Here is a 23,779-nt window from a genome sequence, read left to right as displayed (position 1 = left end):
TGGCGGCCCGGGGCTCGCTGCTGCTGCTGCTGCTGCTCGCCGCCCTCGGGGCCTGCCGCCTGCGCCTGGCCCGTGCCGGTGAGTGCCTTTCCCTTTCCACCCGTGACACCCCCCCGCGTCCCCGTGGATGGCCGCGTCCCCGTCCCCGAGGGCCCGCCCGGCTCCACCCTGTGCGGTTGTTCCCCCGTCCCCACCCGGCCGAGGGCTCGGCATCCGCAGGCGCTCAGGGTACCGGCCCGCTGTGCCCCCCGTCCCCTGCCTGCCCCCCCCCACTCAGCGGGGGAGGGGGTGGGGCGGGAAGCTGCCGTGGGTCAGGGGCCTCTCGGCGTTCTCCCGCCGGGCAGCACGGTCGCGCATCCCCGCGGCCTGAAAGCGAGGTGGGAAACGGCCCGTGGGTTCCCCCCACCCCCCTCAACGGGGTTTGATCTACGCCCACCCCCCAGCTCCCGGGCGGGCCCCGCAGCGCTCCCCGGGGACGGGCACTGCCATCGCAGGGGCCCTGGCAGCGGGTGGCACCGGCGCAGGGCTGGCCCCCGGCAGCGTTTTTGGGGTGGCGGGAGGTACCTGTGGATGTGGGGCCTGATCTCGGAGTGGGGACAGACCGCGGGCTGGTGGGAGCGGCCCCGGGCTGTGGCCTTCGTGAAGCACTTTTATTGGAGGAAAAAGAAATGAAAACCAAAACCCACCAAAACAAACAAAAAACGCTCAAATGAAGCCGCGGTGGTGGTCGAGCCATCTGATGGAGCCGCCGGGAGGCTGTGCCAGGCCAGGAGCACCCCGGTACCTCACCGGGCTGGAGCCGCTCCAGGGGCTGGATCGGTGACGGAGGCATTTCTTCTCTCTCCTGGGGCAGAAAAAAATGCGTGGCTTTCGGTTCCCTCCCAGCAGCATCGCCTTCAACCTCCTCGCCGTTTTCTTAAGGATTGGTTTAGGGGGTTTAGGGTTTGGGTTTGGTTTTTTTCAGTTTTGGGGTCTGGGTTAGTGCCTTTCCCCTCCTGGCGGGTCTGGCACTGGACGTGCGCCGTGTCCCCTTGCTCTGTGCCCACTGCCGGGTTGTGCGGGGCCACGACGGGTGTAAACTCCACCCCTCCGAAAACCCCAACCAGCCCCAAGCATCGCTGCCTGTGGGGAGACCTGGGGGCTGCCCCCCTCTGCCCACGCCGCGGAGGCCGGGGCTGGGCGCTGCGGTGGCCCTGCCAGCGGGACGGCCTGTCTCTGGGCAGGTGCTTTCCGCCTCGCTGGCTGCAGGCGCCGGGGAGCTCCTCCTCGCTCCCAGCATTGTTTGCGGATCCGATATTGTTTTCCCTGCTCTGGCTCGCCAGTGGGGCGGATGCCGGGCCGGCATCCGGAGACGGTGCGGCCTTGTTGTGCTCTTGTCTGCTCAATGGCAGCGCAAGAAGGTACTTTTTTTTTTTTTTCTAAATCTCCCAGCAGTTCAAAATATCTGAGTATGTCCGTACTGGGGGGCCAGAGGTGGGGTGGGCATGCTCCTGCGCTATCCCTCTTCCCGCTTGCTGAGGCCAGGGTGGCCTGGGGTGCTGGTGACGCAGGCTGCGATGGGAGGAAGGAGATCCTTGCTGCCCTGGTGCAGCCACCAGCGAGCCAGCATAATCTCTGCTGTCTCCAAATTTAAGGGTTGGAGGAGGGGGGGATAAGGTGGCCCGGTCCCCTCCAGGGGCTGCTGAGGGGGGAGAGGAAGCAGAGTTTCCCCCTCCCTTCCAAGTCTCAGGGGGCTGCCGGGGACTAGTCAAGCACTGAGGGGCCTCGCTCTGCCAGCAGCAGCCTGCTCCAGCGCTGGGTATCGCACATTCCCAGCACCGGCAGGGTTGGGATGGATGGCTCAGCCTCTTTCCCCCAAGCAAAGCCTGGGAAGGGTTTCTTTGCATTGTTGTATCACCTGGAAATGTCTACGGCAGCATCCCGCTACTGGGAGGTCGGGTTTTTGTGGCACACGGAGCTGGGGAGCTCTGGGCTGGGTTCTCCTGGGAATGGCTGGAGGAGCACCTCTGGGATGGCTTGGGTGCCTGGAGGGGCATCCCTGGGATGGCTGAGCAGGGAAAGGAGTCACTGTCCAGTCCCCTCAGCCTTCCAAGTGTGGCAGGTTAGAGGAAACATTGGCTCTTTCTTTCCATTTTCTAATTTTCCTTCCTGGGCAGATGGGGCAGAGCTCGGCTTTCTCTGGGGATGGCTGTGAGGTGGAGGTGGCAGAGACAGAGGTGGCTCCTGCTCGAGGCTGGGCTAGTGAAGCTGGGTCCTGGTAAGGAGAGAGCCGGGGAGAAGGTGGTGGACCACTGTATCTGTGTCCTCCTGCCTCTGCAGCATCAGCAAAGCTTCAAACAGAGGCTGGCATCTCCTCCCCACCTGCATCTGCCAGAGCTGCAACCCAGAGGCCCCTGCAATAGATACCATCTCCCGGGATGCAGCGGCACATCCGAGGGATGCCAAGGACAGGGACATCCTCATCTTGCCGAGGGCATGATCTGACCTGGAGGAGGGGCAGCAGCTGGCTTTGGAGGTGATGCAGCCAGTGGTTCAGTTTTTGTTGGTTCTCCTTAGTTGTGTTTTTTCCCCACATATCCAGCACACCTGGCTTTGGGCAGAAATGCTTCCTCGCCTATTTTCTGGCCGCATTTCCTGGAGCATTAGTGAGAGTCGGACTTCTCACCCCTTCTTGAGTAATTTTGTTGCCAAATGTATTATTATTATAAACAGAAAAAGATTTTCCAAGTGGGATGACGGGCAAGAACCTCTTTTTTTAATAACCCTGAAAACCCTGGCTCTGCTGCCGCAGCCAGCACTTTGCATCAGAAATACACAGAGAACCTGTTCAGCAAAAAATGAGTGGTTCTTTCTGGTCCAAGTGACCCATTTGGCCATGTGTGAACCGCCAGATCCTCGCTGCCTCTCCTCCTCGTGCCACTCCTCAGGGGTGCAAGTGGGAGCACGGATGCTGGTGCTGTCATCAGCTGCCCCAGCTCTACGGTGGTGGCTGTTCCCAGGGACCGTCACCCTTATCGCTGAAGCTGGGGCAGCTCCCAGTCCCTCCTGGGAGCCGGGCAGTGGTGGGACACTGCACCTGTGGCACTTGCCAGGGACTGGCTGCCCTGCAGCGCTTCCCAGGGCTCTGCTTGGGGGCGGGCAGGGGGTGGTCTCTGAGCCCCCCGACACCGTATGTGTGGGTCTGCAGAAAGCAGATATTTCCAGCCCCAGCTTTTCCTCAAGACACAGAGAAGGTTGTCTGTGTCCCCTTGGTAGTGCAATGGTCCTGCTCAGCGGCATGCACCCACCCCCTCCCTTCGAGCTGCCCCGTGGCTGCAGGTCGGGTTGTGCTCTGCCATGCTGGTGCAGACCGTGTTTCCCAGCCAGGGTGCTGCCTCCCTGGGAGCTGTGCGTTGCTCCCCAGTTTCATTTTCTGTGCGATTTTGTTCTTGGGAGTTAACGTTCCCCTCCCATTTTCTGGGGTGACATTTGCTCAGCTGGCTCCCACTGTGAGAAATGAGCCCTCGTAGGTGGGTCGGGGGTGGGGGAGCTGGGGATGTGTCCCCCACAGGACTCTGCGGGTCAGTACCTGCACCAGGGACCTGGGCAGGGCTCCATCTGCAGCTTCCTCTGGGGAGGGGGAATGGATGGGAAGAGACCCCTGATCTCTGTCATCCAAATTCCCAACATGTTCAACATCAAGGAAGAGTTTATGGGAGAGACGTGGTGAAAGTTCCTCCTTTCCTTTCACTGCAGCTTACTGGGGACACACAAACCCCTGTGCGCCCAGCCGTGCCCTGTGGCTGCTGGTGTGGGGACAGCCAGACTTCGGGGAGGGGATACTGTGGTCCCACAGCCTGGGGGATGTGGGGGTAGTGCTGTGCAGGGTCAGGCTTTTCCAATCCACAATTTCCTTGGCAGCTCTGGGTGTGGGTTTGGGATCTGCAGGGGTGGGTTGGGAGCCGTACCCTGGCCTGACCCCAGGGCTGCGCTGCTTGGAGGGGGCTCCCTGGGGCTGCCATGGCCCCACAGAGCCCACCCTCCGGGGGGACACTGGGGCCCTTACCACAGCATCAAGGGCGGGGCGGGATGAGTCCGGGATGTCTGCCAGAAACGGCTCTTCTGGGCCATGGGGGTATTAAGGGAGGTGATCGGCTTAGCTCCGATGTGCGCTTACGGGGGGGCACTGGGGACAGGAGGGGTTATGTGGATGCTGGGGACAGGAGGGGTGACAGCATGATAGGGGCACTGGGGATAGGGAGGTTGATAGTGCTGGGGACTAGAGGGGTCGTGGGGATGTTGGAGATAGAAGGGGTGCCAGGGACGGGAGGGGTGGCAGTGTGGCAGGGATAATGGGGACAGGAGGGATCATGGGGTGGCTGGCATGATGGGGACAGGAGGGAGGTGGGGACACTGGGGACAGGAAGGGTGATAGTGTAGTGAGGTCGTGGAACAGGAAGGTTGAGGGGGCTGCTGGGGACAAAAGGGGTGATGGGGATGTTGTGGATAGGAGGGGTTATGGTGGCGATGGGGACAGAAGGGGTGACAGGGTGGCCTCTCCCCAGGTGCAAGGCACTGGATCCCTGGGCACTGAGGACAGGAGCTGCCATTGGTCTCATCCCTGCATTCATCCCGTAAACACAGTGCCCCGGTGCTTTGTCCCCGCAGGGGCTGTCCCTGATCCCCCATGGGTGACATGGCTCCCTCAGGCTGGCTGTCCCCTGGGGCACTGCCCCAGTGTCGGGGCATCTGTCTGGACTTTACCGACCAACTGCTGCTGCTGCGGGTGTGACCAGAGCACCAAATAGCAGCAGCAGGCCTGTAATTAGCCGCTTCATGAGCTAATGATAATTGCAATGGGAAGAAACTGGCCGTTAAGTGCCTGGAGTGTGCTTTGAATTGGAGGAAGTGCGTGCAGCCAGAGCAGGTCCTGGTCCCTGCCTCTTCCCATCCCAGAGCACTGTGGCCTGGCAGCTGCCCGCCCACCCCATGGCGTGTCGCTCTCCGGCACAGATGGAGGGGGGCTAATCTTTTGTGGGACCAAAAGGTCCTGTGCTTTGGTGGGGGGGACCCATTGCTTCAGGCGGGTGACATGAGAGGTGATGCATCAGCCGGTCTGCTGGTGGGGATGCTGGCACATCACAGCACAGGGGTTCCCCAGGCTCCTGGTCCCTTCCTAGAGAAAAGAGATGGTGAGAGACGGGGAGGGCAAAAGGTAGGGAAGGCACCGCTCTGGCTGTGCACCTGTAGCACCTATGGGTGCTGCTCAGGCTCAGGGGAGGAGCGCTCCTGGGGAGACCATAGCACTCATGTGCAGGAGGAGCAGCTCTGCCCTGGGGGGCTCATCATCTCGCATCTGCCAGGGATTATTTCCCAGCTGCCCGCTAAGCTGGGAGAGAGGGCAGCCCTGCTGAGCTGCTGGCAATTGTGACCCATCCTGCAGCTGTAATTCTGGCCTGGCTTGAAAGGAGAAGGTTTCCCCGAGCCAGCCACCTCCTGTGGGGGATAAAATCCCCCCAAAAAATCTCCAGGTCCAGCTGTTTCGGAACCATCTGCAGCCCTTTTCCAGGAGCCCCAGGATGCTGCATTCATGAGCATCCCTGGGATGCATCTGTACATCCCAGAAGCTCCCCGTTTTCTGGGCTCTCTGTTCCGGTAGGATGCAATGTCCCACAGGCCTTTAGGTGGTGGCTGAGTCAGTGTGGGTGCCGCCGTGGGCGCAGCCGGAGAGGGGTGGGGTGATGTGGCCCCTGCTTTTCCGCCTTGCCCTGCATGTCCACTGGGACGTGGGATGCCTGCCAGGGGCTCCCTGCTCATGAGCCATTGGAAAGCCATAAGGGTCAGCCCCTGTAGCCTCTGGGACCTGCTGATAAGTGTCTGTGTCCCCAAAGCTCATCTCCCTGAGATGAGCTGGTGGAAGCACCGAGGCCGATGCCAGGTACAAGATGGAGGGTGGGGGCAGGAAAACAGACTCCCCACCCCGACCGAAGCCACCTGTGCTGCCACTGCCTCCGAGCTGCTCGAGGGCGTTTAATCAGCAAAACAGTGCTGGTGCCTCCTTACAAAAGGCTGCAAAATGTCTCCCGGTGGCGTGGGACGCAGCGAGGTGTGGGAGGGCTCTGGCTTTGCCAAAGAGCATCTGGCCCTGGTGGGCACAGTGGTGCTTTGCCGGGAGCTGCTGCTGCGGGGTTTTATTTGAGCCCGGCAGTGGGAGCGTGCAGCTGCTCATCGATGGCTGAGCTGTGCTGGCACGGCCATGCCTTGGTCTGGTGGTTCCTTGGGTGCTCGTGTGGGGGAGGTGGGCTCACGTCTCCCACCTCCCCAGGAGCAGTGGGCCCTGCAGGAGGAGCTGGCTGGTGGCCATGGCTCTGCTGCGCCATGGCTTACCGGGCAGGCAGGCGCCCTGGCTCTGGATGCTGCCCTGCTGATCGGCCGGTGCCAGGAGGAGGGAGCTGGACCCAAGCCCTTCCCTCGAGGCTGCTGAGGGCTTCAGGTGGGTCCGTGCTCTGACCAGAGCTGTAAAACCTCCTGCACCACAGGGCACAGCCCGCTCCGGTGCAGGTATGGCAGTGGTGACAGGGATGCCCATGCCCTGCGGTGTCGGCACAGCGAGGGGACCAGCGCCATCCCACGCTGCCCATCAGGGTGTCCCAGAGCACCGCAGGGATGCCAGGAGGGGCCCCCGTTGCTGGGGGCCTCGCATTGCGCACCTGCCATTCGCACACCGTGCCCGTGTGGGGTCAGCACCGGTGACCCGCTTGCAGTGGCACCCTGCACCTTGGCCCTCACTGGCAAAGAACAGCAAGGTCCCTTTGGGCATGAGGTGCCCCTGGGGGCAGCCTGGAGTCCCCAGTACAGGTGGATGCACACCCAGCCGAGCTGGGGCCGGCAACGTAGAGCCAGCGCTGCTGTGAGTGGGCAACACTGGGAAAATGGCATATGACATCTGGTTTTCTTTTTTCTTTTTTTAATTATTTCTTCTTTTCCTGAATGTCTGAGGCAAAGCACCTGTGGCTGGAGACAGCCCTGGCACTGTGGAGTCACCCTGGCTCAGTGAGGGATGTAGCGTGTCCCCATCCCGGAGGTAGCACAGTCTCTGCGGGGCTGGAGCTGCCCGGAGCAGCTGGAAAGGGGCAGTGAGCCGGGGCCGGAGCCAGCAGCACCCAGGGATCGCTGGGCTGGGGGACTGGAGGGGTCTCAGCCGGAGCCAGCAGCACCCAGGGATCGCTGGGCTGGGGGACTGAAGGGGTCTCGGTTTGGTGCCCCCCAGCTGCCGCAGGCAAGGGAGTTGCATCCTCTGCCACCTCCCAGTGGAGGTGCTGTTTGCTGGAGCCGTTTCCACCCATCCAGGTGCCATCTCCCCTTCCCACAGTGCCCATCAATCCCTCTCCTCTGCCCCTGCTGCACCAGGTAGGTTACCAGGGCGGGGAACAGGGGGTTTTCTGGCCTGTTAAGGGGTGTGAGTAGCAATGACACAAAATCCCACTCCCTTGGCCTGGCAGGGGGAAGCTGCCTGGTGCTCCCCCAGCCCCAGATTGCAGCAGCAGCTTGAGATTTTGGAGTACTTGTAGATGGGGTCTGCTCTAGAGCGGGGCCTGGCTCTGGGGTGATGTCGGTGGTCGGGGAGGTGAAGTGTTGGGGGTTGCTGAGGGTTTGGTGTCCCTCATCCCTGGGGAAGCCTGGCTCGGTCCTTCTTGGTCCTCCATTTGGTGGCATTGAACCTGGGGTCAAGGCTCTGGGAGCCCATTGTGATGGCCTCAGGGCTACAGCAGGTAGCTATCCTGGGAATATAGCAGGTAGCTATCCTGGGAGGCTCCTGTCTCCTCTGCCACCCAGCCCCTCTGTCACTGTCTTTGCAGGCCCCTGCCTGCCCCACACACTTGGTCAGTCTCTTCCAGCACCGGGTGCACACCACGCTGCCTGCACACCAGGGCTCCAGCATGGGCAGTGTCTGCCGGGGCTGCGGGCTCCAAAGCAGCCAGCAGTGGCCTTTTACCTGGGTGACTGCCCGTGGTGACATTTTCCATCATTGCTGTGTGGGGACGCTGCCGGTGAGACCGGTGGAAGCAGGGTGCCGCCTGGCAGGCAGAGGGGTGCTGCCGGGGGGTCCCTGCAGGGACAGCCCTGTCCCTGAGCCTGTGGAGCAGGGCTGCTGGCACTGTCCCTCGGCCATGACATAAGCCCTGCCGGGGACTGTCTCTGCCAGCACGCTGTATCAGCTGAGCCAGACCTCAGCGCCTGCCCGGCTGAACCAGAAAAGCTGGAAGCTGGGACACGAGCCCCGGTGGCCTGGGGGACTGGAAGGCCGGTGGCACGTGGCCTTTGCCTGGACAAACCTGCCACAGCAGAAAGCAAACACACGCGTTCGGCCGCAGCGTGCTCTCAGGGGCTGGCACGCGCCAGTGGCACCGCAGGAGGGGGCGGCTGGGCCAGGCTGTGTGCCCGTGGCTGTGCTGCGTCCTCCGGCCCCACCAGCAGCCTGACGTGGCCAGCGTCCCCCTGCTCCCACTGTGCCGGGGCCGGCGTTTGTGGAGAGCCCTGCTCAGCCGCCTCCGTGAGCAGGAGGGGTCTCCATCTGCTGCATTTTCGGGGGCAGGAGCAGGGCGGTGACGTGAGCGGCTGCAGGCAGCGGCGGGGCTCCTGCGGGGGCTGCTGGGGTGGTGGCAGGGCCGCACCGGCCGGGGCTGTGGTGCCAGCAGCTGTGCCCGGGCAGGGAGGTCGCTCCGGGGGGTACAGCCCTGCCTGAAGCCCGGGTCCCCTCCGCCTGTTCTCAGGTGCAAGAAGCAGCCAGGCAGGAGGGATGCAGCCAGATCAGAGTATGGTGTCCGTCCCGCAGTCAGAGTGTGTCACCGGTGGTTGTTGCGTGTCACACGTGGTCAACCTGTGCAGCAGGAGCGGTGCCAGGGCTGGGGCAACCCCAAGCATTCAGCCCAGCCCTTGCTGTATTACTGTGGCTGCTGGTGACCACCCGGCTCACTGCGGGGGCCCTGTCCCTGGTCACAGAGGAAGCGGGGCTACAGCTTTCAGGGTGTGTCAGCCCCCCAGCCCCTGCCTCTGCCCCGGGAAGGCTGTGGGGTGGAGGGAAGCAAGACCTCGAGGGCTTGGGCATGATGTGGGGCAGCTGCCTGCCTAGGGCTGGCTCCAGCCCTTCAGAGCCAGGATCAATTCCTGGAGCCCGGGGGAGAGCCCCAGAGGGTGCCAGCTTTCAGGGGAAGCCAGGAGGGCAGGCAGGCTACAGGAAGGTCCTATATCACCTGGCTGGAGGAGGAGGAGGGGTGACCTTGGAGTGGAGCTAGCAGACACCACACTGCTACAGGGCCCGGGCTGCCAGTGTTCTGGCATGCCCTCGGCCATCCCTCGGCTGCAGCCGCACGCCAGCATGCGGAGGCTCAACGTGGGAGCACAGAGTTGCACCCCTGTTCCCCGGGCACCCAGTATCCCCCCATGCCTGGCGTGGCCCCGGGTCCAGTGACCGTCCCCCACCAGGGGCTGTGTCTTGCTGCCGCGCAGGGCTGGACCCCCATGGCCCAGGTTGAGCACTGTGCCCACAGTGGCTGATGCCCAGTGGACTCAACCAGCTCATGCCTCTGGCACCGGCACCCCGTCAGCTGGCAAGCTGGGCGCTGGCGGTGCCAGCACACAGAGCATAAGAGCTCGGACCAGTGCTCAGCACTAATTAATTATCCTCTTACGTTAACTTTTATCTCTCTATCTGCAGTAGTGACGCAGCAGGGGCAGTTCTTGCCTTCCCAGCCACCCAGACATACTCCTCAATTTTATTTTTGTTTCTTTTTCACCTGTATGTTTTGGCATGAGTGTTAGAAAACAGCTTTGCCCAGGGCCACGTGTGCCAGCAGCTCCGTGCCCTGCCCAGCCATGGCGAGACATTGCCAGACCCTGCGGCATTTGAAGGGTGCAGGGGAGACACCCCTGTTGTGGGCACCCCTTGTCTGGGCACCCTGTTCCTCTCGGGGCGCACCCCCGTGCCCGGCACGGCTCTCCTGGGGTGGGTCCTCAGGGCTGTGCTGAGCTTTCCCCCCAGGATAACCTGCCCAGGGGGTGTCTGTGTGCGCACACACCTTGCGGCTTGCATGCCAGCGTGTCCTCCTGTGCACAGGACTGTTCCTGCTCCCATGCGTCCCCGCTCGTGCTCACCCACTGTTTGTCTTTCCATGCCAGCTGCACAGTGTCCCACTCACCCACTGGCCTTGGGCTCAGCTCCTGCCTGCAGGGAGCCACCTTGCCTTCTCCAGTACTGGCAGCTCATCCCAGCCCAGAGCCTGGTCCCCAGGGTGGTGGTGGTGAGGGTCGGATGTGCCCCCATGGCTCCTGGGTGCCAGCACACATGGTGCTCAGTCCCTGGCACTTCCTGGAGGTGCCCACTTTCACCAGCTGGGCTTTGGGGTATGCTCAGAGAGTGGCAAAGCCCCCACAAACACGCTCACCCTGCGGGGTGTCCATGTGGTGATATCTGCTCACTGAAAAACGACTGATTACACATGGGGAGCTTAATTAGATCAGTGCCCGCCTGTCTCGCTCCTAATCCCAGCCTGTGATGGCTGGGCAAACATAGCTTGTTCCTCAAATAGAGATAATGACCTTTTTTTATATTCCAGGCTGGGGTTTATTTAACTGGTTGCTGGGCACTGGCTCGGGGCTGCCTCCCCCTCACCCTTCCCGCTGTTCCAAGGTGACTCCAGGGTAGCTCTGAGGGTCCCACTGGGGTCTCACGGTACCGGGTGGCCACAAGTGCTGGGTGACCTGTACCGGGGTGACTTCCTCTGGCCAGTGCTTTCAGCAGCACCTGTTTTGGGGTAATGTGTCTATGGGTCCATTGCACAGGTGGGGGTCTCCGGTGTGTGTCCCCCAGTGCCCCACAGGGATGTGGTATGTTGCCACCCATGGGGCTGCACAGTACCAACACCTCCTTCTGCCCCTGAGAGGCTGCATGTTTTGGCTGTTTTGTGATTTTTAAACAAAGTGGCCTTGAGACTGAGCCCAGGGTGGGTGAAGTAAGCAGCCGAGTCCAATTTCTGTACTTAAACGCCTGATTATTTTCCCATTAAGCATTAATTCTTCCCCAGCCGCCTGGCTGACCCCCACACCATCCCAGGGAGCAAACCTGGCTCCTGCAGGCGCAGGGGGCTCTGCCCCCTTGCCCAGAGCGCATCCCCTCCAGGCTTCTGTACCCGGTGCAGGGTTTAGCCAACCCTAATTGCTGCAATTAGCAGCTGGCAAGAAAACTCTGCCCGCAAGAGAAGCCTCTGCAGCAAAGGCAGCTCTGCCCTTCTTTGGCACCGTCAAACGAACACAACGCCCCGTGGGGGGCAGTGGGGAGAGGTCTGGGGGCTGTCAGTAGCAGTTGCACCCCCTGCGGATCAGTTTAATGGTGAAACAGGGTCACGCAAAGGGCAATTTGTTGTGGGTGGCATCCCATTCAGCATCCTGCACAAATTCCTTTCAGGTGGCATCCCGCTTGGCACACGCACCCTTTCTGGGGGAGCAGAACTGCCATGGTGGCCCTGGGGCTTCGTGTCCTGGTGGCTCCTTCCTGTGCCTGGACAATTCACCGTGCCAGATCGCGGCTGCCCCCCTCGCCCCCGGTGTGCTGCAGGGATGGGGATGCTCGGGACAGCCCCCAGAGTTGGGGTGCCCCTTCTCCTGGGGTGCTTGGTGCCATGCTGCACCCGGGCTATCCCCAGCCCTGCTGTCCCTCAGGGTGTGGGGACGGGCAGATGGCAGGTGCTTTGCCCATGGTGTCAGCGTGGGCGGGCAAGGACTGGCGGGGATGGCTCAGGGAGCGTGGGATGGTGCCTGGAGCCGGCTCCTGCCGTGAGTCACCGCCGGGCCGGGGGCGGCCAGGGCTGGCCCTGCTCCCAGTGCGGGTCCACAGCGGGGCTGCCTGCTGCTGCCTGCAGGGAAGGTGTGGGCAGGGCCACGGGTGACAAGGTGAAGTGCAGGGCTAGGGGAGCTGTGTGCTGCACCCCCTCCAGCTGTGTACCCCCCATCCAGCTGTGCCCAGCCCAGGACACCAGGGGACTAAGCGGTACCCGATGCCACACTGCCACCAGCTTGTGGTGGGGACATGGCAGTGGGGATGTCTGTGCTTGTGCCCCCGCAGTGCCAGCAGTGTCACTGTTCCTGGCAGCAGCTCCCACTGCTGCCAGTGAAAGCTTGGACCGCAGAGTGTCCCCATAGCCCCATGCCACAGGTGAGACCTGTGCACTGGCCCTGTGTGTCGCTGTCCCAGCTGGTCACGGTTCCTCTCCATCTCCACACATGGTTGGCCACCATCAGGTGGTCTCAGGACGCAGCTTTGCATAGGACCTGGGGACTTTGTGTCCCCTCAGAAGGTCCCACAGGCTTGAGCCAGGCTGGGGAAGGACCGAGGCTGCTCCTGCCCAGAGCATGCTGCCAAAGAGTCACCAGCATGTTGGGTCCATAAGAGGTCGGAGTGTGTGGGTCTCGTGCCTGTCCTCAGGTACTGGAGGGGTTCCTGGGTCTGACATGGAAAAGGTGCTCTGTGAAGCCATGGAGGAGGTTTGGGCCGTGGTGCGTCGCCATGGGAGGGGTGGGTCTCTCCATTTTCCCATGTTACGATGTCAAAGGGATGGAAACTGAAGCTGCTGCTGCCTGTGATGACCTGTCACAGCCTTGCTGAGGCTTTGGGGGGGTCATTTGGGTGGTTTTTTGTTTAACGGCTGCCATATGAGCATCGGTTTGTGTTGGTTGGATTTCAGCTGCCAGCCTGCTGGGCCACTGCCTGCGTGGTGCGGGCAGGGGCTGAAGACCTTCATCGCTGCCAGCTCTGCAGGAGTTGGGGTGTCCTGCAGCACCCTGGGGCTTCACCCTGGGGCTCGTGGTGTCCTGTGGGATGGCTGCACCCTGGGACTTGGGACGTCCCAGGGGATGGTGACAGCCTGGGGCTTGCATTGTCAAATGGAGAGTGGCTTCCTGGGGCTTGAGATCCTGTGCAGGACGGGCACTACGTGCTCTTTCCTGCAGGCAGCAAACAGCCTTGCACAGGTCAGAAAATCGTGGAGTATCATGAGTTGGAGGGAACCCATAAGGATCGTTGAGGCCATCTCTGAGGTAATTGGAGCCCATGCTTAATTGCAGTCAGTAATAGCTTTGCTTAGGCAAAAGGGAGCGGAGGGGCAGGTCTGATGAGCACATCTGCCCCCATTAGCTGCAGGGGGACCTGCCCTCTGCAGGTGTGGCCAGGGCAGCTGGATCCCATGCCAAGAGGCCACAGGGAGCGTTTGACCCCTCTCCTCCTCCTGACCTGTGTTCTCCTGTCCCTGCAGCAGCGTCGTGTCCCCGGAGCCTGGACTGTGCCCTGCAGCGCCGGGAGTTCTGCCCACCGGGGTCAGGTGCCTGTGGCCCCTGCCTGCCCCCCTTCCAGGAGGATGACCATGGGCGATGCGTCCAGAAGCAGCTCTCTCCCAGTGGTAGGTGCACCCAGCCTGCTGTGGCTCCTTCTGTGACCCTCCTGCCTGCGAACCTGCCTGCAAACTTGCCCTGCACCTCCACAGCTGCAGGAGTTTCTGCTGCCTCGGGGCAGCCTCTGGCTCCAGCAGCCCCCTGGCTCCTTTTTCTCTAGTTTCTCCTTTCCATGGCAGCTGCGTCCCCATGGGGGACCCTCTCACCCCAAGCCCTGGCTCACCACCACTGTGAGGTGGTTTGGGGGCTGGCGGGGAACGCACAGACCCACCCCACTCCTTGTGCGTCCTGCAGCCATGTCGGTGACTGTGTGTGCCACTGGCCCTGCTAGCACCCAGGGGTGCCCAAGAACCCAGGGATGTGAAAGAGCCCAGGTGGCTGCTGGGGTTCTATGGGATGAAGGCTGTTCAGAGTAGGGGATGTGGCCACACAGAGCCCCAGGCTTTGCAAGAGCGGGGTAGCAGCTTTTGGTGCATGGAGCTGTGACTCGTGCAGACCCCGTAGTGGAGGCAAATGGGTGCCCGTGGCCTCACTAGTCCCAGGGCTGAGTCATGCCAGCGTTTGGGATCTCAATAGCTGTTTCCCAATGGTTTGAGATGTTGGGCTGTGGTTTGGGTCTGCCATCTCCTCCACTGGTGCCCAGCATCCACACTGCTAGGGCTGGAGTTGGCAGCACTGGTTGGAGCCCTGCATGGCTGCAGACAAGGGCACTGGGTGTTATTGCCCCACTCCTTCCCAAGGGAGCTGGGGGGCTGTGTGGTGCCAGCGGGCAGAGAGATGGGCAGGGATGTCCCTGGGGAGGAGCCACCCACAGTCACCCCACACAGGGCTCTCCCCGCCGCTGCTGCAGTGCACGGAGGGTGCTCCTGGTGCAGCCGTGGCACCTGCACCCCAGCTCAGCTGCAGAAGTGGTGCTGGGGGCTGGGCACAGGCAGTTTTTAGGGTAACCCTCAACTGTTCATGTGGCTTGGAAAGCTGTAGGCAGCGCTGTTCCTGTGCCCCCACCTCGTGGTTTTTCTTGCAGATTCAACAGGCAGGTGAATTAAGCCTGTAATCATGGCTCCACCCAATTATTTTTGCTTTAACTAAAGTTGAGCAGTCTCTGTGTGTGGGGAAGGAGCTGGGACCCAGCCGTGTCCTTGCAAATCACTCTTGGAGGGGGGGGGTTCTGCTGGGGAGCACCTGGGTGGGAGGTGGGGGCTCTCGAGTGCCCCTGAACCACCTCCCTGCCTGCTGCAAAGTGCATCAGCACCTTCTTCCAGCGACTCTTTCCTGCCTGCTTTTTGCTCCTGCTGTCCCCAAAACCCTCTTGCTAAGGGGAGGTTGGGTTTTCCATGGCAGGCAGAGCCCATGGGCCCTCCTGAAGCCTGTGGTGGGTACCCCACAGCACTGCCCAGCCCTGGCATGGGGCTGAACTGGAAACACACAGTGTGGCTCATCCCCCTGCACCCAAGCTGCGTGGAGGGGTCCTCTGGGTTTTGGGGAGGGTTGCTTTGTGTTCCGGTTCCTGTGTCTTCAGCAGGTTTCAGGTCCCACTGGGGTGCAGCCAGAGCTGCCCTTTGCCTGTGGGTCAACCCTAGCTTTGCAGCAGGTGGACACATGGGGGGTGGCAGAGCCCATCGTGTTCTTCGTGCCACCAGGGGCAAGGGGACCACCCCTTAAATCAGAGGGGAGACCTCCAAAGGAGAGTCCTGGCTCTGCACAGCCCTTTGGCTCTCAGGCAGAGGCGCCAGGCAGCACTGAAATGGGGGCGATGGTTGAGGGGGGACAAGAGGGGACATGCAGTGCTGCACAGTGTTGGGGTCCAGGCTTGGTGTTTGGCAACAAGCAGGGGTCCGATGGGCAGATGCCCCCGGCTACAGGCTCCACATCAATGGATACCAAATGGCTTTAACAGTTCTTTGTGGTTTATTTTTTAATGTGAAGTCTTGGGAGCAAATTCCCCTCTCAGAAGGGTTGCACATGCGCCGGCATCTCCATAGCAACCCTGCTCCATGCTGGCTTTGGCAGGGAGATGCAGCCACAGCAGCATCTTTGCCCGTTTTGGCAAAGGGATGTGGGACCGCAGTAGCATCCTCTCACAGCTTCTCTGGGACAGCGGTAGCATCCTCTCCCGGCTTTGTCAGACAGATGCAGGACTGCAGTAACATCCTCTGAGAGGATGCTGGGAGGATGTCAGCAGGATGGAGACAATCCCAGGGTCTCTCCCCACCCTGTTCTGTTGTCTCAAGCAATGCCACCACCTTCTGGCAGCAAAAGTGTGGGTACGGGGGAAAAAAGAAAAAAGGCAGTGTCCCCTCCCAAATCCTCTGTTTTAGCATGCGGGGGAGCAGTAGCATCCTGAAGACGCCCAGCTCCTTTTGGCAGAGAGACACCAATTTTTCCCATGGCTGTTTTTGCCTCCTGCCTGTACCTCAGTCTGGCCGCAGCATCCAGATGCCCGATGGAATGGGGAGAGCCTGTGAGGATGCGGAAGGGCTGCAATAGCTGCATTTGGAGGAGGGTGTGATGCAAACAGGGGAGGGGGGGGGCGGGTTGCCGTGGCTTAAGGATGCCTAGCCCTTTAAAGGGGCTGCCCACGCAGGGTTAGGCATCTTTGAGCCGCTTGCAACTGCTGGTGACGCCATCCTGGGATCCCAGCTACTGCCGTGCTCGCTGCTGCACCATCCCTGCTATCCCGGCAGAAGCGTGGGCAGCTGTCGGGGCTCCTCCAGCGTACTCATGCAGGCAGGCGCTGAGAACAGCTTTTTGGGGTGAAAAGTGGCTTTTTGGGGGTCTCGGGAGGGCGATGCACGTGAGCAGCATGTTTCTCCTATTAGTGACGGCGTGCGTGGGTGTCTCGGCGTACCCAGCACAGTGCCAGCACGGAGGTGAGATGGGATGTGCTGGACCTCATGATGATGCTTCAGCCAGGCTGGCAGCCTGCTGCCTGCACCTCACTGGCACTGCCTGTCCCCAAAATGCTGCCAGCACCAAGATGCTGCATGCTGTCTGAGCATGCCACGATCCGTTTGCATGATGTGATTTGGGCTGGTGGGTCCCATCCCTGCTCCTGCCTGCACGGGGAGCCAGGGCTGAGCCCCCCTGGGCTGCAGGAAGCGCTTTGGGAAGAGGGGGAGGTCCCGGTTTGTGGACCTGGGGGTTCCCCCCTCCCCGCTTGCTGGAGGATGGAGGACATCAGCCATCCTGGGGCAGGACTATAGAAGTAAGTGGATTTGTGGGAATTTTCTGCCCTCCTGTGGAGACTGGCAACATCAGGTTTCCTCTACCAGGGCAGAAGCCACGCATGTTCTTTCTTGCTCCTTGCTGTCCCCCAACCCATCAAAGTGACTGGCGAGACCCCTGAGAGTGTCCCAGGATTGAACCCTGGAGACCCTGGGGAGAGGAGACCCCAAGGAAGGGTCGGGGGAGAGCGGCTGGGCTGGGATGCCGTATGCCAGCCTGGCCGTACCCTCCCTGCTGCAGGCAGCTGGGGGGACCTGCCATGAGAGGGCACCCGTGCCCTGTGCGAGCCCAGTGCGAGTCCAGTGTGCCCCCTGTGCATACCCTGCGTGCCCCCTGCATGCCCACCTTGCTGCAGCAAGGCTGGGGAGCCCCTGGGAGCCCCTTTATCTCAGCTTCTCTTGCAGCCTGGGGCAGCCAGGCAGGATCAGGGGGGCAGTCCCAGTTCCCTGTTCCCCAGGGAGCAGCCCTGGGCCAGCGTTCCCCCTGCCAGCCATGCCAAGCAGGAAGCAGCCCTCGATGCCAGGCTGCTTCCGCCCCGCATGCGTTGCGGGGTGGCAGATGTGTCACTGGGGGACATCTGAGCTGCCAAACAAAACAGGGGCATGGGTTTTTTTTAATGGCTGAAAGGGAACTTGGCAATAAAACTGGCTAATGCAGGTGAGCGGCACAGCCTGGGCAGTGCTAGCAATGTCAAAATCCGCCAAACGGCACAGCTGCCTCAGTTCTCCTTGTGCCACTTCGCACAGCAGGAGGCTCAGAGTGACCAGGGATGGTTTTCCAGCTTTGTTTTCCTTTTCCAGCCACATCATGTTCATCCTCCGCAGCACTGGCTGTTGCCCAAGGCCAAGGGGTGTCAGGGCTGGGCTGGGCTGTGCACCCTCTTACCGGAGGCACCCACATGGCCTGGTCCCCCAGGCCCAACAGTGACACATGTAGGCACGGGCAGGGCTGTCCCTTGGGTCCCACGGGAATGGGGACAGGTCTTTCCCTGAGTGCAGGGAGGAGCTAGAGCCAGGATGTCCTCACCCCAGGCACCAGGATGTCCCCATACCGAGTTGTCCCCATGAGGCACAGGGCTGTCTCGCTCAGTCCCACGCCAGCTTCTCTGCCCATCAGGAGACCCTGGCCCTGTCTTGGCACCTCGGCATGATGGCACTCACCCCTTGGGAATAGCATTGGTGGCACAGCCCCAAACCTGGCACCATTTGGCCGTGTCATTGCTTTGCAAATAACAGGGTGCAAAGAGGTGGGGAGACCCAGGGCTCATGGGACATGTGGCACTCTGGCTCCTGCCGAGGACAAGAGGCTGGGGGGATCTGGGGAGACAGGGCATGGGGTGGGGGAGAAGGGGGGCAGGAATGGTGGTATTTCATGCACTTGTTTAAAGCAAGAGTGTCCCCCTTTTAAATTGTTTTTTTTTGCTTGTGTGGCTCTGAGTCACAGGGCAGCCAAGTGGCCTTTGTGCCTGACTCCAGAGGGAACTGGGGTTTATTTCCAAACATTGAGAGCAAGGACAGATTTGAGAGGAGCTGTAATTGTTATAACCTTGAATTATCTGGGAACCAAGCTGCCGGTACCACCTCGCCTTTGTATGTCTTGATTTACCCTCCAGGGCTTCCTGCTGGGGGCAGCCTGAATACGGCAGCGCCAGGGCAGAGGGAGCAGGGATGGGGACAGGGATGTCTCCTGCCTTTGAGTTTAATCCTGTTAAAAGCGGAATGGTGAGCAGCAGAGCTTGACTCTGCTCGGTGAGCATGGGGGTGGTGGGTCCCCTACTGCTCTGCACTCTCACCCCATGGGTGGGCACCCCTGGCCTGGGCTGGGGGTCCTGCCCGTGTGCCGCACCACAGGGGCACCTGGCCCTTTGTGGGTCCCTGGCAAGCACTGTGCTGGGGTACGGGCTGGGCAGCCACCTCTAAAATGCCCAGCTGGCCCCTGGGGACATGGTGGTCCTCCCTGCATGGGGCATCCTAACCCACTCCCCAAAGGGGTCGCATCCTGCCGGGTGCAGGGCAGAAACCAGTCCCTCAGTTGGAGCAAGGGTTCCCACCAGCTTCTGGATGGCTCTGCTCTGGGGTGGCTCCAGCCCCCTGAGCTGTACAGGACAATTTGGGGTGACAACCAGCATTCAGGTGTCTCTTGCCTACTCTTGGAAAGGCAGGGTCTGCAATTTGCCCTGCTAGCCCTGCACCTAACACCCCGCAGCAGCAGGGGGGCTGTGGGGTGTCCCTCCTCGCTCAGGGCCGTTGTATGGCCCCAGATGTGGGGACAGGGGGCAGCTCCTGAGCAGTGGGTGCTGGCAGCCTGCCTGCTCCTACAAGGCTCTGCAGGACCCACTGGCTCTGGCACAGGGAAGGCTGCAACCACTGTTGCTCCTGAAACTGCCAGCGTTTGTGGGGTGAAAAGCAACCCAAAAGCAGTGAGGACACTTGCAGATCCTGGGCCTCGGCTTTGGTACAGCCACTGTGCCAGGGGGCTGTGTCTGGGGGGGGCTGGACTCAAACCACTGCGTTTGCTCATGCTGGGACATGAGCCCCTTCTCAGGGGGATGCTGGGTCCAGTCCCAGGCATGGGCATGCGGCCACATCCCAGAGTGTCCTTCTGATGCCCACTCTCTCCCGGCGCAGGGCGGATGTCTGTTCCCAGCTTGGAAGCAGAAATCGATTTTCTGGCGGATGTGCTGGCCAGGCACGAGGCTCCTCACCCCCAGCCGCTGCGGGATGGCAAGTCCAAGAGTAAGTGCCTGCTGCCCCACTCCCACCACTCCCTGCAGCAGTGCCGAGACCCACGGCAGCCAGACCCTGCACCCCAGGCTGGTTTGCCCTCCAGAGCTGCCCGGGTGCTGCTCTGCTCATGGCTCTGCCTTCTCCTGCAGCCACCTCGGTCCCTGCTGGTGGCAGACAACGCGTGGCCAGTGGGCTGAGAGAGGAATTTCTGCAGCAGAGTGCTGCCGGCAGCAAGGCAGCAGCCACCCTCCCCACCTCCACCAGCACCGCCGTCCCGAAGTACCCGGTGGAGGCATCTCCCATGCCTTCAAATGACGACGTGGTGCTTGGTGAGACCCTGGGGGCAGGCAGGGAGGGGGTTTCACATCCTCGCTGGGGAAGTGTGGGCTGGTGGCACTGTGCCACTGGGCTCACCCACTGTCCCTCTGTGTCCCCTTCCACCTCTGCAGGGCTGATCGCAGTGTGCACAGTGGCTGGGATCTCGGCGCTGATCGTGGCTGCAGTCTGCTGGTGCAGGTGAGCAGGGGGCTGCTGGTGCCAGCTGGTCCCTCAGTGTCCTTGTGCCCACAGGAGCTCGTTCCTGTGCTTCCCCAGGCGCATGGCGGGGTTTGGAGCAGAGGCACTGGCTGCCCTTGCCAGTCCCCCTCCATGGCCACCGGGGTACAGCATCTGCTGGTCGGGGCTGGAGGACAGTGGTGGGACACCCCTGTGCCGGGCATAAACCATGATGCCTGGGAGTGAGTGGCACTTGGTTTGGGCATTGCTGCAGCGCTGGGTGCTGACACCCCCAGCACGTTGGTGCCTCATGCCAAGGCCCAGTGGGACGCTGGTGGCTGTGATGAGGTCCCTGGGACAGGGCCACCTGGCCTGGGGATGCCACCCATCATGGGTGCTATCTCAGGGAACAGGGATGTGGGTGGGAGGACTGAGCCCCCCTGGGGGATCACTGGCTCCTCTATGGAGTCTCCTCCTCCGGTGGCTCCTGCCAACCACTCTCCTCTCCCTTGGCAGGTTGCAGAAGGAGGTCAGGCTGGCACAGAAAGCAGACTACTCATCACAGCGAGTGACCAGCCCCCTGCCCTACGACAAGATGTCGGTAAGGCACCCTTGCAGGGTGTTGAGCACTGGGGCCAGGCATGTGCTCTGCTTGAGGGGCTTCTGACATGGCGGTGGACACCCACCAGCTGGGCTCAGGGCTCTCCAGAGCCTGGCCTTTATGCCTGGCCTTACTCTCTCCGCAGCCTGGGGACAAGACGCTTGCTCAGAGCGCCCAGATGTACCACTACCAGCACCAAAAGCAGCAGATGCTCTCCATGGAGAAGTAAGCAGCCCCGGGAGTAAGTCACTCCACCCCGGGAGCAGAGAGCAGACCTGGTTACTGGTCCATGACCTGCCATTAACTAGGGTGCCATTAAGTATCCCCTTGGACTTCACCCCCTCTCTGCATCCTCTCCCCCCAGGCATAAAGAGGAGCCCAAGCTGCCAGACTCGGCATCATCTGACGAGGAGAATGAGGATGGAGACTTCACTGTGTACGAGTGCCCCGGGCTGGCTCCGGTACGGTGGGCGTGAGGTGGCCAGGGGGGACCCTGTGCATGCATGGAGGGATCCAAAATGTGCCTGAGATGTGCAGTTCCTTTCTAGGAGCCTTTTAAACACGTCTTTCATCAAACCCTGAGGTGGTCCCTGCCCTGGCCAGGTCTCACTGGAGCTCTCCAGTGGGCAGGAGTGGGTGCCCTGGCATGGGGCCATTCCCTGGGGAGCGCTGCCCCATGGCCCTAGGCTGGAGCAGCCCTTGGCAGAGCCAACCCATCGTCCCTGTGGTGCCAGGGACACGGTCACCTCAGGCTCTTGGACACTGGGACAGGGGAGCTCGTCCTGGTGCCTCCCCAGTGCAGGGACTGGGTAACTGTGACCTCTCAAAGCCAGGGGGGACTTTCCTGGCTGGCAGGGGACCCCAGGGAAGGACAGCTCCAAACAGCCCTGGGTACAAAGAGCACAAAGAGACCTGAAACAAGCCTTTCACATGGTAATGGCTGCGGAGCCCGGCCATCAGGGCCCAGATTAAGGATCATCATTAGGTCTTTACAGGCCCATTAAAGGGCACTTGATGGTGAGCAGGCAGTCTGGGCAAGGAACCCCATTCCTGCCAGCCAGGCTGGGGGTCCCATCCCAGCCAGAACCATGGGTTTTACACACCATCATCCCATCCCAGCAGCCCCAGCTGCTCCTGGGGAGGAAGCAGCATCTTTCCAGGGATGATGGCAGGGTCCAGGTGTATGTCATGTATGTCACCCCATCCATGCCTATGAGGTCCCCTGCATCCTCCCTCCTCCCTGCTGGGCTGGGGTTCAGACTTGGGACAGGGTGGCTCAACCCTCAGCTAGTTTCTGACCTCCTGCCTTTTCCTTCCCCCCATCCCGCTCCCTCTGCCGCCACAGACTGGAGAAATGGAAGTGAGGAACCCACTGTTTGACGACTCCTCCTTACACCCCTCCAACCCCAAGTCACACCAGTAACACCCCTCCTCTCCTCCGCCCAAGCTTGCTATGGACTGTTCGCCCGACGCCAGAGCCCAGCAGGGTGGCCGCGACGGAGGGGAGCCCACAGCTGGGCAAAGGGGTGCAGCCCCTGCTCTGCCAGACTGTTTGACGCCTGCCCAATAAACACCCACTAACAGCTACGGCAGGGGGGGATCGCCCCTGTTGAGCCTCCTTGTCCTCTTTGCTGCTGTGATCGCGTCCCTGCCTTGCCCTTCGCTCGCTGCTCTGGGGACACGCCAGCCCCGCGGGGGGAGCGGCCGCTGCCTTGGCACAGAACTGGGGGTTCCGCAGCACTGTCTCTTTGCATTTGGCTTTGAGGAGGGTGCTGCTGCCCTGGCTGCAGCTGGGCTGATACGGCAGCAGCTGGGAAAGGGCTGGAGAGGGGGTTAGAGAGCAGGAGCGAGGCCGGGGGGGGTGGGGGCGAGCACACTCGTGTCTGCTGGGGACGTCATTAGGGCTGCCAGCCTGCCCAGAGCCCCTCTGCCAGGGATGGAGACTTTCCCTGGAGCGGGTGGCATCACTAAAGGCTCTGGTGCCTGGTCTGCCCCTTCTTCCCCATCATGGGCAGCCCCTGGCAGCAGGGTCCCACTCTGGGAGCCCAGGGCAGGAGCAGGGATTGCTCCCCAGGATGCCCCTTCGAATGCCGTCCTGCGCCAGGCTAGGAGCTCTGCCCTGGCCCCTGCACTGGCTCCATCCCCTTCCAGGAGTGCTGGTCCTCAGAGGCTCCAGGTCACAGACAGTCCCAGTGCTGCTATGCCAGGCTGTCCCAGCGAAGGATTTCCTCGTGGCAGCCCTGGGTGCCAGCTGGGCTCTCACCACAGGCTTCCATGGGGTGAATGCTCAGAAAAGGCCTGGGGTCTTGGTTTTAAGCCTGTATGGCCATGGGGGAGGAAGGAGAGAGACCGTTGGGGGCTTGGGAGACCAGGAGGGGTAGCTAAGGCACAGTGGCTTTGCCGCACTGCTTCTCTGCCCCGTGGAGGCCGTGCCCTGTGCAGCATCCCTGCGGAGCCGTCCTGGCGCTCTCTTTGGGCATCCCTCTGTGGCAGGGCACAGTCTCTGCTGCTCCATCCTGGGCACCTCCCAGGCTCCAAAGACCCCCTGCACCCCTCCACTACCCACGTCTGCATCTGGGCTCACTAGTCCACGCTGACAAGTCCTTGCCCAGAGTCCAGTGCTGTTCCCCAGAGCCTCCCCGGTGTGTTGGCTGTGACCCTTCCAGCGTAAGGCCCAGGATAAGTTTTGGGTTGCTTTTCACAGATGGGACTTCATGTCCAGACCCTGGTATGGACTGTCACAGCCACGGGTGACCTGTTACACACAGGTAGCCTATTGCACGCACGGGAGCTGTTTCACACAGGGGAGCCATTGCACGCTCAGGAGCTGTTGCACGTGCAGGCAGGCGCAGGCAGCAGCGGCAGGGCCCTGTGCTGGAGAGCAGTGGTGGTGTGAGAACGTCCCCGGCAGGGCTGCTGGCAAAGGCCATCACTGCACAGATCCTTCCCCCACACTCCCTTACCCGTGGGCTGCTGCCCTTCTCCCTGCGCCCCTCGTTGTTGTATGGATTGTAGTTCTTTTAAAAGGAGATTTTATTAAACGATCATGTTTGAGACCCATGTGAGTGTGTGGTGTGGGGCCAGGCTCACTGCTGCAGGGCCCTCTGCTTGGACTGCTCCTGTCAGGAGTGGGGTGGGACAGGGAGGGAGGGTGCTACGGGTCCCCCATCCCAGAACCCTCCCCGGGGAATAGCAGGAGCAGCCGTCCTGCTCCTGCAGCTGGAGTAGCTGACAGACCCTTCCCAAGGGCTTTCCCAGACCTGCTAAGAACCAGAGTTCATTTTCTGGTTTCTCTGTGTTTGCCAGGAGA

General features: G+C 61.6%; 1 protein-coding gene across 1 annotated transcript; it reads left to right on the top strand.

Moving 5' to 3' along the window:
- Window positions 1-2: 2 nt before the first annotated feature.
- On the top strand, window positions 3-23,529 carry NPDC1 (neural proliferation, differentiation and control, 1; the record flags this gene model as incomplete). Its single annotated transcript, XM_014949710.1, has 9 exons — window positions 3-78; window positions 13,287-13,430; window positions 19,275-19,382; window positions 19,523-19,702; window positions 19,823-19,889; window positions 20,385-20,469; window positions 20,615-20,694; window positions 20,834-20,930; window positions 21,815-23,529. Coding segments are annotated over 9 exons (915 nt in total), but the record flags the coding sequence as incomplete, so codon positions are not given.
- Between the last annotated feature and the right edge of the window lie 250 nt (window positions 23,530-23,779).

This window comes from Calidris pugnax, unplaced genomic scaffold (genome assembly GCF_001431845.1).
Source record: "Calidris pugnax isolate Ruff unplaced genomic scaffold, ASM143184v1 scaffold192, whole genome shotgun sequence".
NCBI lineage: Eukaryota > Metazoa > Chordata > Aves > Charadriiformes > Scolopacidae > Calidris > Calidris pugnax.
Note: the sequence above shows the minus strand (reverse complement) of the source record. Positions and strands in the feature narration are given on the sequence as shown.